Here is an 18237-nt window from a genome sequence, read left to right as displayed (position 1 = left end):
ATGTTGTAGAAGACAGACACCAAGGGATAGTAGAACCAAACTGAATATAAAATTTAAACTCCATGGTTTCTTTCCCCCACTCCCCCCATCCCACCTCCATGCATCCCACCTCAGAAACCACTTCCGGAAACATACCATCTACATTGTAGACTTTTAGGCCAGCCATGTGCTTAGCTGCTCGGGATTTGGAGGCTGTTAAGAGTGTTGGGTTATAGATGGTGAAATCTTTGTAGTAATTTTCCAGAACTACCAATGCTGCTCGCTGTATGCTGAGAAGAGAGAATAAAGTTAATTTGAATCTTGTGCATAAGACCAGAAAGGATGGAGTTTACTTTGAAGACAGATTGCCCAGAAGGGGGAAAAAATCCCCCTTTCTTAGTGGTTTTCAGTGATACGATATCAGGGAGCTTGGCTATTATGCCACTGTTCCACCACAAGGTTCGCTGTTCTTTGTCACCATCTATAGAAGGCAAAGCTGTGGCAAGATATAGATAACAACGATCTGGGCAGTATCCCGGGCTCCAGGTATTAATGGTATTCTGCATTCAAAAGACTGGGTTTAGGCGGCAGCTAGGTGGCGCAGTGGATTAAGCACCAGCCCTGGATTCAGGAGGACCTGAGTTCAAATTTGGCCTCAGACACTTAACACTTAACTAGCTGTGTGACCCTGGGCAAGTCACTTAACCCTCATTGTCCTGCCAAAAAAACCCCAAAAACTTAAAACTGGGTTTATAGTCAATTGCCCTCAGTATAGTGCCAACAGTATCTCCCAACTGACCAACTCCTCCATACTTTGGTTCCATTTCCCCAAGTCCACAATGGCTGTAGGGATGAGGGTGTCCATAAATTGTTGGGAACAAGACAGAGCCTGAGTTTGGTAACATGCTAAGATGATTTTCCTAATCTCTATACCTGAAATGAAATAATTCTAATGGCACAAATGACTCCTTTTTAGTAATATGCACATGCAGGGTTCTTTTTTTTTTTTTTTTAGTGAGGCAATTGGGGTTAAGTGACTTGCCCAGGGTCACACAGCTAGTAAATGTTAAGTGTCTGAGGCTGGATCTGAACCCAGGCACTCCTGACTCCAGGGCCAGTGCTCCATCCACTGCGCCACCTAGCTGCCCCATGCAGGGTCCTTAATAAATATTTAGAAGATGGAACTTAAGTGAAAGTAGCCAGTATCCACAGGATAATGACCCAAATGATGGTTCACAGGGTAGACTTCTGATCTAGAGTCAGAACAAACTGAGTTCAAATCTGGCCTCTGATCCTTACTAATTGTGTGACCTTGGGCAAGTCACTTAACCTCTGCTGGCCTTGCTTTCCTTATCTGCAAAATTGAGAAAACAGTAGCACCTAACCTCCCTGGGTCGTTCTGAGGCAAAAGTTGTAAAGCACTTTGAAAACTTAAAAGTCCTCTACAAATACTAACTCTCTATTGTTGTTGTTATTGTTGTGGAAGGGTCCGATTGATAGCATGTAATTTACAATTTGAAGGTGTCATTAAATGGCGATATGCAAGAGCCCTCAACTGGAAGATCTACTGGTAGATCTCAGAGTTGGTGACCACGGTCATCTCCTGCCACACAGGAGAACACACGCAACAGTGCCCTCTTCCACCTTCATTCACTTTAATTTAATCAACATTTATTTAATGTTCACAATGTGCCATGGATAAATATGAGTAAGATAGTTCCTACCCTTAAGGAGCCTACAGTCACACAGAAGATAAGGGCCTGTACTGTGAATACTTTCTCATTGCCCAGCTTGATGATGACACCTCAGAGCTCATCCAGTCCGACTAATTTTGTTGTTCAGTCATTTGAGACATGTCTAACTCTTCATGACCCTTTCTCCCCTCTGGAGTTTTCTTTTTCTTTTTTTTTTTTTTTTAGTGAGGCAATTGGGGGTTAAGTGACTTGCCCAGGGTCACACAGCTATTAAGTGTTAAGTGTCTGAGGCCGGATTTGAACTCAGGTACTCCTGAATCCAGGGCCGGTGCTCTATCCACTGCGCCACCTAGCCGCCCCCTTGGAGTTTTCTTGGCAAAGATATTGGAATGGTTTGCTTTTTTCCTTCTCTAGCCCATTTTACTGATAAGGAAACTGAGGCAAATAAGTTTAAGAGACTTGCCCAGGTCACACATCTAAGAATTTGAATTCAGAAAGATCACTCTTTTTGACTCCGGGCCCAGCGCTGTATTCACTGTGCCATCTAGCAAGAATGTTCAGGGTATCCTTGTCTTCACAGATGAGGGAGGACAAGCACCCAGAAGCTGCATCAGACACTACCCTCTCCCTTCAGCACTGATGGAATGTTTCTTCCTACTAAAAACTTTTGTTTTGCATTAGAGGAATGAAAATTCTAAGAAAAAGCAAATGCTTGGAATGCCATCCTTAGGTTTTTCATGTTAGACTTTGTTAAGTTGGAGTAAGTGGACGTCCTTCATCCTGAGAAGTACAGGATGGAGCACTGAGTGGACGTCTTCCTGGCATCTTTCTCAACCCTTCCATCCACACGATGAGGAGAACCTCAATTTATAGCACACGAAAAGTAATCTGGGAAGCGATTTCTGTTCCGTAGTAAGACGCAATTTAGACATAATAATCTTTTCCAACATACACACCCACACAAATAAACATCAGTATGTTTACACACACACACACACACTCTATCCTCCATTATAGATCACAGTTGCCAAGTATTCACAACAATATCTAAAGCTTCTATGTGTCATGTATGTTGTACATATATACACACATGAGTTACCTCACTTGATCAATGTGAGGTAGGTCTTTTTATTATCTCAATTTTACAGATGAGGAAACTGAGGCAGAGTCACAAAGCTAGTGAATATCTGAGGCAGGATTCTAACTCAGGTCTTCCTGACTCTAGGACTCTATGGGCACAGGAGTACAGATATCTACACCCCCCCCCCCCCCCCCCGGCCCCAGGCCTTCATTCCAGACTAGGTTGGAGAGTTAAGTTTTGCCATACCCTCCAGAATAGTCAGATGTTTTGGTGGGAAAAGAGAGGCCAAAAAAAAAAAAAAAAAAGGAAAAGAGGGACAAAGAAAAGGGGTTCACGTCACTTGCATGTGGGAGAATTTGTGAGACTATTTATTCAGGGGAAAAAAAAAACTGAACGTGGAGGAAAAATTGTACACAAAGATCTCTTCCCTTACACTTTTCTCAAGGGAGATGTCAGAATGATTCACACAACAAGCAAAGACAACTGGCCAGCCTCCTGGGCCCAATGAGCTGCTACCAGAGCTAAGAGACTCTTCTGCCTGAGTTTTAAAGTCTCTCCAAGAAATGCTCAAACTCTCATTCAGGTAGAAAATAATTTGTATGCGGGAGCACCTCCTATATCATTGGGAAGTGAAGTATTCCCCCCAAGTGAATTCTCCAGGCAAAGAGACAAAATTTAAAATATATGTATGTACTTAATCATTTTGGATGGATGTAGTTCTAAAATCTATCACACCCTTTGTTGACTTCTGAGGCAGAGTGTGTTGACAGAAAAGTTATTAACCTTTTCTTGGTGACTGAGGGTCATCAGCAACATTAGTTACTGTACTACAGAATAGTGAGCCTCAGGACTGAGGGTCTCTATCCCCTCTGCTGGATGGCCCCACGATCCCTTCCTTTGAGAATCTGCATCTTGTTTTCATACTTTCCATCCCTTCCCTTGAGGTTGGGCTGTTACTGGAGTTAGTATGTTTACCTATAGCTGCCTTCCAAAACCACTGCTTTTTAATTTGTGGCTTTTAATCCACTATTAGCTCAGGAAACCAGACAAGCAAACTGTTAGACTTGTGACTAAAGGAGGAACATCATAGGATCTGAGACTGGTAAAGGAGCTCATAGGTTGTCCTGTCCAGCTCAGACCCTAGGACATCGTCTACAACTGCTATCACGTGATGGCCTCGGGTAGAGCTGCCCATGCTTCCAAAGAAGCCCACCCTCCTTTTAGAGACAAGCCTCATTGTTAGGAAGTGTTCCTAATGTCCAGCTTAATCCTGCTTCTTTGTGATTTTTACCCACTGCTCCCAGTTCCAAGGTCAAATGAACGAATTTTAATCACCCTTCTACATTAGAGCTCTTCAAATACTGGAAGGTAGCTAGCTATCTTTTCCTCCCTAAGTCTACTCTTCTCCATGCTAAATATTCTGAATTCTTTTAGTTAATTCTTCTATGTTAGGCTATAGGAGCAGTTAGGTGGCACAGTGGATAGTGTCGGGCCTGGAGTCAGGAAGACTCATCTTCTATAATTAAAATCTGACCTTAGATACTTACTAGCTGTGTGACCCTGGCCAAGTCACTTCACCCTGTTTGCCTCAGTTTCCACATCTGTAAAATAAGATAGAGAAGGAAATGGCAAACCACTCCAGTATCTTTGCCAAGAAGACCCCAAATGGGGTCATGGAGAGTCAGACATGGCTAAAATAACTGAACAACAGTAACAAATGAATCTCCTCTCCTTCATAAAGCTCTTGTTGACTCCAGCTGGTATAGTTAGATCTCTCCCTTCTTTAAACACCTTTCCTTGCCTCTGCCATCCTCTCAAGTATCATCCTATAACTCTTCTCCTTCTCACCACTAAACTTCCAGAAAGAGCTACCTAACACTCACTTGCTCAAACCTAACTTCCAGCTCCATTACCCTAATGAAACTGCTTTCTTCAAGATCACCAGTGACACCTTTAATGGAAAATTCTGCAACACTTATTACCTGCCACCCTCTCCTCCTTGATATTCTCTTGTCCTTTGGTTTCTATGAAACTGCTCTTTCCTGATCCTCCTATCACCTGTCTGAGAGCTTCCTCTTGGTTGCCTTCACTCATTTTCCCATTCCTTTAAGCGTAGGTGTTCCCTAAGGCTCTGCAGGCTGTCCTTTTATCTTCTCTCCTGAACAGTCCCACCCTTGGCACTCTTATCTACTCCCACAACTTCCATTATCCTCTCTGTGAAGATAGTTCCTAAATCCATATAAGTCATATCTCTTCTAGAAGACTGGAAGCACTTCCAACATAAAGACAGACTTTCTTTCCCCACCTTTTTATCTTCCTCAGCATACAAGCAGAGTGTCTTGAAGATAGAAGGCACTTAGAAAATTGAATACATACATGCCTATATATATATATAAATCAACACACAAAGAAATCATAAATATAGATTCAGAAAATTATATATTATTATTAGGAAGAACAGCAAAGGTTTTTCTAATTCCCAAGATGGGCCCAGAAAAAACCTTCAGCTTCCAGCAAAAGGCTGTCTACTCTAGTCCTATACAGGCGTATACCAATGAACTGGCAAGATGGTTAAGCTTTGCATATGACATGTAAGAAATGACCTGTGGGATGAGGTGAATGAATGACTCATTCAGTGAAAAAGCATTTATGAAGTATGTACTAAGTGCTAAAAATATAAGCAAGGAAAATAGCCCCTGACCTCAAGAAGCTTACATTCTAATAAGACTTTAAAATCCAATGTAGGCTCTGATATTCATAAGGAACTTTAATACAGAGAATTGGTGATTCTCAGAAACTGTTCCACATACTTCCTAGTCATCCCATGTGTAACAGGTAACCTCACAGCAACATAAATGTTACTACTGTATTATCTTCATCGCAGAGGAAAAAGAAGCAATCTGGCCCTTATGGGAGAGTCTGAGTTGAAAAGCAAGTTGGGGGTTGGAGGAAGCGTACACACATGACAACACAGTTCATAAATGGCTGTAAGTGATGTGGTAGCCTGGTTCTGGACAAGATAAGGCAAAGGTTCACTTGTAAGAGCCAAGGATTCCAGAAAAGAGTCTGAGTGGGAAGAGGAAGAGGGCAGAGTACAGATGGTATGATTGGAAAATGGCCAGGAGTACAGCAAGCACTTAGTAAGTTGTCATTATGTGCTAGGGCAGTTAGGTGGTGCAGTGGATAGAGCACTGGACCTGGAGTCAGGAAGACCTGAGTTTAAATCTGACCTTAGGTTCTTACTAGCTTTGTGACCCTGGGCAAGTCACTTCATCCTGTTTGCCTCACTTTCCTCATTTGTGAAATGAGCTAGAGAAGAAAATGGCAAACCACTCTAGTATCATTGCCAAGAAAACCCCAAATGGGGTCATGAAGAGTCAGACATGACTGAAACAACATTATGTGATATGAGTTAGGGATAGAGAGACAAAAATGAAACAGTCCTTGCCTCCAAAAAGCACTGACCTCTTGGGTCTGCCATGTGTGCTCTCAGAGACATAGTTGGGCTCCTGAGCCAAGAATCAATAACTATCCATTCCTGAGACCCATCCCAAACTGGAATTGGAAATGGCAAGGTTGAACAAGATAGAAGGAATGGGATGGAGATGGTGACAGAGACTAAATCTGTGTAAAGAACTTATCCCAGGGTGGTTATGGGCATCAAATGAGAGAATATTTATAAAGTTTGTAACATAGTTCCCGGCACATAGTAGGCACTTAATAAATGTTTCTTTCCTTCATCTCTCAAATAAGGCTTGGGATTTTTTTCAACTTCTGGTCTTAGTTGACTAAAGCATTGAGATGCTATTCTTCATGGGCCTCAAGCTAGTTCCGCATCCACTCCCCCAAGGTGAGGCATCAGATGAGAGGAAATGGATGGGGTGGGTGGGCATCAAAGCACAGACAGAGTTTTAAAGTCAAAAGTGAGAGGACAGGTATTTGGACAGATAAAAAGGTTAAAGGTGATTCTCAAGTGCTGGCAAGACTCATAAGAGCAGCTAGGTCAGAGGGTTAAGTGGGCCGGCAGACAGAGGTAGATATGATAGTACTTTGTATCACAGAATTTCAGTGTTAGGAGTTCAGAATTCCTCTAGTCCTAGGCTGCCCAGAGCATGAATCAATCCCACCTCCCTGACAAGTACCTCTCCAGCCTATCCATGAAAGTGGAAACTGATCTGGTTCTTTCTCCAAGAGGTGTTTACATTTTTAAAGTTTACTTTATAGTGTTAAATAGACCAGGAGTCAAAAGACCTTCATTCTGGTACAACTCTGTTGCTCATTACCAGCCACTATTATCAATGGATCAGATTGCGAGCCAGAAGGAACCTTACAGACCATTAAGATCAACCTCCCTCACTTTACAGATGATCAATCTGAGGCCTAGAGAGGTTAAATAACTTGCCCAAGGTCACCAGAATAGTAACAGGGGTGGGATTAGAACCTGCCACCTCTGGTCCCAATGCCATTGCTTTTTCCACTGTCTAGGTGTGGAACCCTGAACAAATGGTTTCTCCATTTAGTTTCCTCAATTTATAAAATGAGAAAACACCTGTAAAATATGAAAAAAGACAATCTCTAATGTCTCTTCCAGATGGTTGTTGTCCTTTGTTTTTGAAGAGGACCAACATGACACAAAATGACATTCCCAAATGTCGGGGTCAAGGTACAGTGTGTCCGACTGTAGCTGATCAAACCAATATGAGCTCACAAGCTCATATTGTGCCCAACCACAAAGAGTCCATGTGAACATTTGGAGTGGAGATGTCTCTAAATTTGCACATCTCACGTTTCTTCTCTCCCAGTTATAGCATTCTAGAAGCCTAAGAATTCTCTTAATAACTGAGCATATGCTCCCTTATAAGACGGGCTATTTCATTTTTGTATCACTCTAATTCTTCCTTAAGAAATTATTCCTTAAACTGAACCGAAACCTAAACATTTCCATCTCTTGGTCCACAGAATAAATCTAATCTGTTTTCTAAATCAAATCTTTCACTATATGAAATAGTTAAAGACAGCACCCATGTCTCTTCCCCACAAATCTTCTTCTCTTTTCTGGATGACAGTAGGTTGGTAAAACAATGAGAGGTTCTATAAAGAGACCTCAGTGTGCTCTTACTAATGAATTCCTTGACACTCTATCTAGCCTTCTTTAAGAGATGTGTGCTTGGGATGAGATAAGGACTTTGACCTTGTAAATGAAGCATTGGGGAAAGCTCCAAAGTCCAGGATCCAAAATGAATCTATTTAGCTTTTTTTTTTTTTTGTAAACTCCCCCTTCGGGGGGCCAGTTGGCCGCCATGTCTGTTTACCTGACTACTGCTTGCCCCCAAGAAGAATCAACAAAGGTTGTTATTTCTGCCTGGATGTGCGTCTTTGTTAGAGAAGACTTGGCCTTGTATGTGGAGAGGGGAGAGAAGGAAAGTTGAGGTTGGTTAAGGCCAGATGGACCATGGGTGGCAACATAAATCTGAGGACTAGCCCAGTGAAAACCAAATATAACTCCCAAGTACCACAAATGACTACTCCTCCGAGCACTGGCTACAAATCCCTGCTGACACCTCCTGTTTTTTAATTAAATGTTAGGCTGAAAGCCACCATGTTTGAGATGACAGTTTATTCAAGCCTGAGATAACAGGGCCAGTAATGACTACACTGGAACTTGAAGAAAAGTAAATAAAGATGGGCAATAGCTGGAAAGACCTCTTCTTTCCCAGTGAGAGCTAAGTCAAACTTTTAAAAAAGAGTAAACCGGGACAATATCTTGGCTTCCTTGGGACTTTTTGGAAATGGATTCTGGAAGCCAAGAGGACACAAAATCTGCAGTAAAATGATAACCTAAGAAGCAGACAGCTAGTAAAGATAACTGACATCTACCTCCTTTCCTGTTCATCCAGGGTGTGGTTGCCAATGAGGCTTCCCTTTCCCTAGAAGCCACCAGGGTGCCCTGAGGGTCAGCTCCCCAAGCTGGATTAGGTGTATGTGGGAACAGTCTCTACTTTCTCCCTTCCAGAATCACCATGAGCTGAATTAGAGTGGCTCCATGGTGTTGGGTGATGTGTGCTTATGTATAAATTGGTAAAACACCCAAAAACCATATCTGCATATCCATTACAGTCCCCAGATTTGGAACTGATCTCATGGCCCATTGAATCTAATGTCTCTACAACAACATCTCCAACAAATGATCATCAGTCTTGGCTTGAAGACCTCAAGGTCGGGGAACCCACTACTTTCCCTTAAAGCACTTTTTTCTTCCAGTTTGGAATTGTCTGTGACCACTGCTAACTAATGCATTGTTTTACTTATCTTTCTTTTTTCCCATTTAAAAATTGTACAGGGCCCCAGTATCTTCCAATTTTCCTTTTGTGGATGCATACAGTTCTAACTAGTGTTGTACATACAATAAATCACTGGAAAGCCAATGTATTTCCTGAATTTTGGAGTTGAAAAGGACCCCAAAGGCCATTTAAGTTCAACCTATACACCCCCCCAAATTCCCCAATACAACATATTTGACGTAGTCTTGACACTCTACACCACATATATCCCCCATGATGTAATCATCTTACCCCTGCTTGAAGACCTTTGAGGGGAAGGGGGTGGGGAACCCACTCCCCTCCTTCCATACCAGGCCCCCCCAACCCCAGTATACCCAGTCTGTTTCATATATGGACAGTTCTAATGGTTAGGAAGTTACTTTTGTCCTGACAAGCTTAAATTTGCCTATTTAGAAAAATAATGAAAATTTCTCCCTAGAGAAAAAAATGTAAAATTGAAAGGTGGGGGTGGGGTGCACTGAGACCACTTGGGGCTCTTTCCTTTCAAATCATTCCAGTTAACCCCCCCCCAAATTGGTTTGGATAAGGGGCAATTTCCTTTCTCAACACAGAGAAAAAACTTGGGGGGTGGAAGACAAGGGTAAACCTTAATCAATAGGATCCAGACATCTTTAAAATGAGAACAATTTCCTCCCTGCAGTTGGGGTAGGGTGGGAGGAATTGGTAACAAAGCCCTAGCCAGCTTGGGAAAACCCCCAGGCCCATCCCAGAATTGACCCCAGGCTACACGTGGTCCAAATCTTTAAAGGGCCACACAGGAAGCAGAAGAAAGCCTGAAAGTCAGATTCCCCATGGCTAAGGAGGCCAAGCCCATCCCAGTTAGAGCTTGTGTGACCAGTCAGCCACACGGGAGCTTCAGGGGCCAAATTCTTTGCTTCATACAGCCCCGGGAGCCATAAAATGCCTTTGGCCTGTGCTTTGAAGCCCCCTCCTGACCTCCAGATAAAGGGTCATAAGATGAGTTAGAAGGAGATGGGTGGTGGGAGGGCTGGGGGCCTGGAGAAGGGAAAAGGACTGAAGAGGAGCAGCTGGAATCCCAGACAAGCCTGTCATTCCACTCTGAGGCCCCTTAAAAGTCAGGAGCTCTCTCTGCAGACCCTTCCAAACCTCTTCCAACTGACAGGAAAATGTTTTGTTTTGTTTTTCCTTTTCCTCCCCATCCTCGTGGCTTGTTTTGAGAGCTAAAATTCATCTATTTTAGTGGGTGCCCAAAAGGAAGGAAGCCAGGAAACAAAAGCTCACAGACTCTAAACTTGGAAAGGGCTGAGCTGCAGGTCAAGGGAGATAGATAACAAGGGGAAATCGTACCAAGCAAGATTAGCATTGGCAAGACTCATACGACAACAGTCATAAATTCACATTCATATAGCAAGTCAAAGCAAGTCAAACGGGCATTTGTCAAGGGCTTGCTCTCTGCCAGGCTCTGTGCTAAGAGCTGGGATTTAGGTGGGGGGAAAAGGCAAAAACACAATTCCCACCTTCAAGTAGCTCACAGACTAATGGGGAAAACCAGATGTAAACACAGTGAATCCAGACATTTACTGAGTGGAGGGAAGGGAATCTGAGAATGCATTAGCAGCTGGGGGAGGGGGAGAACTGGGAAAGGCCGAGACCCTCATTCATACAATGTACTGCTATACACACGCACATACGTACATACATATATACATACACACATTTATATGCCTATATAGAGACATATACACATACATAATATATACATATAGACACATATGGTTTATAGTTATATGTATATATGTTGCTTCCCTGGATGGAATATAAGGTCTTTAAAGGCAGGGACCACTTCTTTATTGTCTTGGCCCCCTCCCCTTCCTTCCAGTCTTGTATGGTGTCTGGCACATAGTAAGCACTTTTAAACGCTTGATTAATTTGTATCAAATCCTGCCTCTGCCCCTTGCTACTTGTGGGACTTCAAGTAAGTCACTTAACTCTCTGGGGCTTGGTTCTCTTCTCTGTAAAATGAGGGTGTTGCCTAAATTGCCTCTAAAATTTCTTACAGCTTTAAAGCCAAGATCCAATGAAATATGCATAAAGTGCTTCCTAAACCTTAAAAAGCTATCTAAATGAGAGCATTTATAATTCTCTTTCTCACCCTGAGCCTCAGTAATTCAGTTACCAAACATTAATGAAGAGAGACGATTTTTAGCCCTTTAATGACACCTGATAGGATTGGACCAAATCCACAAATACCACAATAGGTCACGAATCATTTCTAGGCCACCCCGAGGCTCCGTGGAGAAGAATCCGGGCCATGATTCTCCATGGCTATCCAAAGGGCAACCTTTAACACCCTACACCAGAGCTTCTTGATCTTTTTGTGTCATGCCCCGCCTCCCCCCTTCCCTTTCGGCAGTCAGTTTGGTGATGTCTATGGAATCTATTTTAGGAGAATGTTTTTAAAAGCATTAAATAAAATTGGGAGGATTACAAAGGAAAGCAATTATGTAAAAATGCAGGTATCCAAATGAAAACTTGTCAGACCCAAAGTTAGGAAGCTCTGCCCTACAATGTGAAACTACTGTTGAGCTCAACATCCCTCCCCCACCCCGAATTTCAAGGCAGTAGAAAGCCTTCTTTCCACCTGGCCAAGGGGGATCTACTTTCTGGAATCTATTTTCAAGATTGATTTAGAGCTAGAAAGGTTCTTGGAAATCAGGTAATCTTGTCCAACCCATTCATTTTACAAAGGAGGAAACTGAGGCAGACAGAGCTTTAGGATTTGAATCCCGGTCCTTTTATTTCCAAAGCTGGTGCTGTTCCCCACTCTGCCACCTGGTAAACATACTTAAGTGTTTCTACCTCTGGTAACTAAGGTTGTGACAATAAAACACATCAGTGGAAATAAGGTCTTCATCAGGAGAAGTGTCACCACCTTGGGTGGTGGCCCAGGGGGATACCCTCCCTCATTGTGTTCACCCTGAGCTGCTGGGGGTGGGGACAGGAGGTGGTACCTGGGCGTGGGGGATGGTTTCCAGCTATCATCCATGCTGGTTCCTTTTAGACTCTGCAAACAACACAGTAGAAGCGGCCAGATGTTTGAATAGCCCCTGGGGTACAACTGCACGATCCAGCAGGCTGGTTCTACATTCATGTGTCTGCTCTCCTTGACAATACTGACAAGGCCTTTTCTTTCTGAATGGCTAATCTGGCTGTTGCCGCTGTGTCTCTCCTGTTATTTCTCTTCCCTGTCCTGCTGTCAGGTGGATTCTGGCTGACTTCTCCCATTTGGGAGCATCTACCGAAGATCCTTTCTCTCCCTGAGACAGGTATGAGCTTTCTCACCAAAGTCAGCTTGGGCTAATCGCGTCCCTGCGTCCAGGCTTCAGGAGACTTTGTGCAGCCCTGCCTCACTTAAATCCAATACACTGACAAGTCAAGATGTCGCCTTCCTGATTCACTGGTGCTCTTCAAGAAGGAAGGATGAACAACTGTCTTCTGCAGACCACTCTGTGGTGCCCCCAAAAAGTAACTCGGCTGCCCCAAAGTTCTAACTCGCTGAACTAAATCACAGCAAAGGAAAGCAAGTACATCAAAGAGGGAATGATTACCGTTGTTTTTTGATGAGAAGGATGATTCTCTCTCTAAAGGGAGGATTTAATTCTCAACATAATTTGTGTTCACTTTAAATGGAATCGATCAACAGAGCCAACCAACTGGATATTAAGGGATTTTCCTATAACCTTATCCTAATGTATAGACAAACCCTTAATTAATCTGAAAGGATTATGGGATTTTGGGGGACACTAGGTGAAAAGACAAATGATGGCCATCAGGAAAGATCCTGTGATTGGCTGAAAAAAGTCACGTCCTACCCCTGGACCTAGTGTGTATAAAAGAGCAGGCTAATTCAGAATCAAGCAGTCCAGTGTTAGAGGAGAATGAGTCAAGTCCCTGAGAGAGAATCACTTGTGAGGAAGAGTTGATTTTTAAAATTTTTCTCGCTTGATCTCCCTTGATAGACAACTACCCAAGGGAGGTCTCTGCTTCAGGGAAAGTGACCTCCTTCTAAGAGGAGAGAATGAGATCCTTGGAACTGAGAAAAGCACTATTCTTTTTTTATCTTTTTTTTGCGGGGCAATGGGGGTTAAGTGACTTGCCCAGGGTCACACAGCTAGCAAGTGTCAAGTGTCTGAGGCCAGATTTGAACTCAGGTCCTCCTGAATCCAGGGCCGGTGCTTTATCCACTGTGCCACCTAGCTGCCCCCCAAAAGCACTATTCTTAAGGGGAACTCTATGAAGACTCCATGAAGCAGGAAAAAATGGTCAATAATCAGTAGTTGGGTGCCACACATATATACTACCAGTGGCCCTCGTTTGAGCCTACCTTCCCCAAGGACTTTATGTGTAAGGGGAAAGTATGCCCCCTGCTTAGGGGGAAATGCTTTTGTAGAAATGGTTCTTACTATAAATACCTTTTATAAAATCTAAGTCTGCATGGCAAATTGTTCAGGTGAAACACATGAGTAGGGGCTCATGAGAAGAAGTACTAGAAACCTGCTTGGGAGCTGGCCTGCTAATGAGAGTTGTGTGTGAGAATTGGGAAGTAGCCCTGGAGAGGAGTGGGCTATGTCTGTTTTATGTGTATATACAAATACACATAGATATGAATGTATGAAATATAGGAATGCATGTTGTCACATATCTCTATGTATACATGTGTACATATAGGTGCACATGTGTACACAATATATGCATATGTGTATATATGCACACATACAGACATTCCTATGTGGGCTAAGAAAAAAATCTCACTACAATATATCTGACAAGGTACCATCTAGTTTTTGTTTAAAGACCTCCAATGAAGAAGAACCCATTACCACCAGGGGCAAACTATTTTCCTTTTGGAAAGCCATAACTATTAGGAAGTTTGTTTTTTTCCCTTGATATCAAGCCTAAATATTAGCATCTTTAGAAACATAGTTTAAATTTGTCTCTAATATAAATAAATTATTAAAGCAAATGCCCAGTAAAATGTCACTTGCTAGCCGGGCGGGGGAGATGCATTAGTAAAGGCTTCATGAAGAACATGTCATCCGAACTAGGCCTTAAAGGATGAGGAGGAGAGGTCGGGGAGAGAAGGAAAGGATACCTCATTCAGGCATAAGGAAGGCTATGAACAGGGAGTTAAGAAAACATTGGACATTCAGGGGATGAGTAGTCGAGTTTAGCTGGTCTGGAAATAAAGTAGTGTTTTAGATAAGAGTCAGAAAGACAGGTTGGAGCCAGTCTGAATGTCAGGGTTAGACTTTATACGGTAGATAATGGGGAGTGACTGATGACTTTTGAACGATAGAGTGCTGTGATCAAAACTGCGCATTAAAAAATGGCAGGGGTGTTGTAGGAGGAAGAGAGCTCAATTAACAAGGGTTCAAACTAGGGGAGGGTTGGGTCAGTGGAAATGATGGCTAACTAAATGTGGTGAGGCAGATAGAAAGGGTTAATCAAAAATAACATACCACCTCTCCAACTCAGTCTCCTCATCTATAAAATTAGGGGGTTAAACTGAACAACCTCTATAATCCCTTCTTGCTCTAATCTACAATCCTATGAATGGGTGATTTTGAACATGGGTCATCATGGCAAAACTATGAGGAAAGGATATTAGACAGACACAAATACGACTATTACAAAGCAGCTGGGAACGAAGGATGATTAGATGAAGAAGACCCTGAGTCAATTGCTGAAGGTGGTAGGAAGACAAGTATTCTTTGAGGGATTAGAGCATGTTATATAATACAATGTCTAGGCTAGGGCACAATGACAAACACTAGATTATTATCCTCCGAGCCTCTCATCAGTTCTTTGGACAGATGTTCATACCAGCTCTAGTTAAAATGGCTACTTTCCCCCTCCATTAATGATTGGCCCTTGCATTCTAAGGTGAACATAACACAAAGGGGCCACGTCAGAGCCTCCATATCAGGTGAGGGCCATGAGTGGAGGTCAGGAAGGGAAGTCGCCATTCCTGGTCCCTGCCCAGGAGGCAGCTGTCCAAACAGACAAGATCACTGTCCAGAACCTTTCACTCTCATCAAAGCCCCTTTTAACAAACACCACAGAAGCCAACCACTAACGGCAGCTCCATTTCCTCCCTAATAATCCCTCAAATCCAAAATATATTTAGATTCTGATCCCTCACACGTGTGCTGATCTTGGGGTCTCCCAGTACCTTATTCTTTTATTTATATTTGGGAGGGGTACCAAAATATCCATATTGGATTACTATTAACCACAAAAGTAAACACACACACTGCCTGAGAATCTAAGCTTTTACACTGTCCGTTGTGTTTTAAATAACATGAATAAAAACTTGTACAACAACTACTGGTCCTTCTGTCTCCCTAGTCAAGCACAAATGTTCACAGCATAATGAGCACTTTACTTTAAAGAGGTGAAGAGTATTAGAAGGAAATCTTTTGCTGGAGCACACCCTCCCCACTCTGCTCACCGCCCTCCCCTAAAAATATCCTGCTGGCCCTTGATTAATTTGGGGGAAAATGTCTAGGACAGGAAGAACACACGAGTCCAAGGCTTTAACCTCATCCTCCCTGAGACAGAACCTAGGCCTCAGATCTCACCCACCAAGAGAAATGCCATAAAGAAGGGACCTCAGCAGCAGATGTAGCATTGTTTTGTCAAGCTTCCTTTACAGACAGAGAAAAAGAATGTTGTCTTGGGGGTGTGCCCAAGAGACGAGGGACAGGAGTCCCAGTGGATGAAAAAGTGATCGTCTTTGAAAGGATATAATTGTTGTTGTGCTTACTCTTCGTGACCCGTTTGAGATTTTCTTGGCAAAGGTACTAGAGTGGTTTGCCATTTCTTTCTCCAGTCCATTTCTCAGATGAAGAAATTGAGGCAAGTAAGGTTAAGTGACTTGCCCAGGGTCACACAGGTATGTCTGAATTTAAGCACTATCCTCTTCCTATGGCAGAGTTGCAAATTGAGGGTGGAAAGATATTGATGAAATGCTATCATTCCAATTTAAGCAATAGGAGAGTCGAGAAATTTAGGACTGCAGACTTAGGACTGGAAAGAGCCTCTGATGTCTTCTAGTATAGCCTCCTTCCTGGCCTTATAGATGGGGAAGCTGAGGGCTAGACAAGTTAAAGGTACTTAGTAAGATCATGGAAGGCCAGAGGCCATCTAGTTCAAGTCATCCCAAAGAGAAAGCCCCTCTACAGCATGCCTAGCACGGGGATCAACTAACAGTCTCAAAAGTTCAGTCAGCGGCTGGCGGTCTCTCCAAATTGTCAGAGTAACTTTAAGCTCCCCAGAGAGCCTGCTTCATAAGTTTCTAATTTGAAAACCAAAGTGTACACGCATGAAAAAAAGTCAGGTCTCGGCCAGAGCTGGGGAGGATAGAAAAGGGAGCTGAAGGGGTGACAAGCTCAGCTTTGTTTCCACTGCCGTTGGATTCTGCTCACTGACAAGTTTCCTCTTGTTTCTGGGCCCGAGGTCTCCAAGAAGCGTAAATGTCCCTTTCTGAACACCCGCTGGGACAAAGCTCACAATCAAACTCCCACTGTTGGAAAAGTACTTTCAAAAGAAGCTTCTTGGGGGCAGCTAGGTGGCACAGTGGATAGAGCACCGGCCCTGGAGTCAGGAGGACCTGAGTTCAAATCCGGCCTCAGACACCTGACACATACTAGCTGTGTGACCCTGGGCAAGTCACTTAACCCTCATTGCCCCGCCAAAAAAAAAAAAGAAGCTTCTTTGAGAATGCTTGCTTTTTTTTTTTTTTAATTAGCAGTCAACGGTCATATCTTTTTATAAATGGTCATCCTTCAATGAGTAAAGCACCACTAGAATCCCCACTTAAAGACTGGTCATGCCCAGAAAGTCAAAGAAGGCTAAAACTGCATGACTGAATTCGCTACAGCAGTTCTACGGAGCATTTGGAAAAAGGATTGTTCTGGACAGTTGAGTTTTCTGGAGAGCTGAGAGTCTGCCCTTAAAAGCATCAAATCTGTGGTCGGTTTAATCAGTTTAGTTAGAAATCTTTACAGACACACACACAAAAAGTATGATGAGCATCACTTAACCTTTCTGAATTATTAAGGATCTTCAAGGGAGGTACCAGGGTACTACGGAAAGAATGCTAGATTTGGATTCAGAGGACCTGAATTGCCTGTGTGACCTTGAGGAACCTCTGAGCCTCGGTTTTCTTACATGCAAAATGAGCAGGCTGGAGCAAATGACCTTTCAGTTCTATATCTGTGATTCTTTAGGGGAAGAATTTCTCTCTGAACCCAGCTGGGTCAACTATCCTCAAAGCCTTTGAGAAAGATGACTTTTCTGGGGTCATATGGCAAGGAAACAGCAAGATTTGAACTTGTGCCTTACTGACTCCAGGCCCAGTGTTCCAGTCCACAGTAGCACCCGGCTGCCTATAGTTCCTGATGTTACAGATCCCTGGATCACTAGAGCTGCAGTGAGACTAAAGGCTATCAGGCATCCAAGTCTGGCACCCATAGAGTGAGCCTCCAGGCCACCAGGCTGCCAAGGGGACAGATCAGCCCAGGTCAGAAAAATGAAGCTACTTCTGTGCCAACTGGCACTGGCATCAGGATCATGAGCAGTTGCTGGATTTCCAGTTGAAGAAAGATGGAGAGACCGAGTCTCGAAAAAACCCCAAAAGATCTGCCAGGACAATCTGCTGTAGATCGTTCAGGGAAAAAAAAAAAAAGTTACCTTAGCTATGCAATTGAAGCATAAAAAGAGGTCAGTCCCACAGGAGCAGCCTGAAATAAAATGCTGAGGCCTGTGATTCTAGCTTGGCCGGACAAAGAAAAAGGATGTGCTATTCTGGATCTATCTCTTGGATTCCTTTCATATGTTTTTTTTTTCTTATGTAATGCTTAAACATTTAAATCTTTTTTATTTTTCTTTCTGAACTTTGCAAGACTCTCAGAAGACCTTTTTCTGGTCTAGTGGCTTTTCCAGCCCCTGCGGTGTTGGGTTTGTGGGCCATGTAGCCTCCATCTGCCCCAAGGGAACATCCCTGATTTTCCAGGCCAACTCCTCCACTGGTACCTACCCTATCTTGTCCCTGATTTAGGCCTATGCCCTGACAGATGAAGTGATGGCCGATGAGACGGATTGCCACACAGTTGTTCTC

General features: G+C 43.2%; 1 protein-coding gene across 2 annotated transcripts in view; it reads right to left on the bottom strand.

Annotated features, from left to right (window-relative positions):
* VANGL1 (VANGL planar cell polarity protein 1) overlaps positions 1-18237 on the bottom strand; it is a 70199-nt gene that overhangs the window by 15681 nt on the left and 36281 nt on the right. For both annotated transcript variants that reach the window (XM_044002636.1, XM_044002637.1), the window contains exon 5: positions 136-269. In XM_044002636.1, the coding sequence (XP_043858571.1) occupies positions 136-269 (134 nt within the window). The remainder of the gene's footprint in view (positions 1-135; positions 270-18237) is intronic.

The sequence above is a fragment of the Dromiciops gliroides genome, chromosome 4 (genome assembly GCF_019393635.1).
Source record: "Dromiciops gliroides isolate mDroGli1 chromosome 4, mDroGli1.pri, whole genome shotgun sequence".
Taxonomy (NCBI): Eukaryota; Metazoa; Chordata; class Mammalia; order Microbiotheria; family Microbiotheriidae; genus Dromiciops; species Dromiciops gliroides.
Note: the sequence above shows the minus strand (reverse complement) of the source record. Positions and strands in the feature narration are given on the sequence as shown.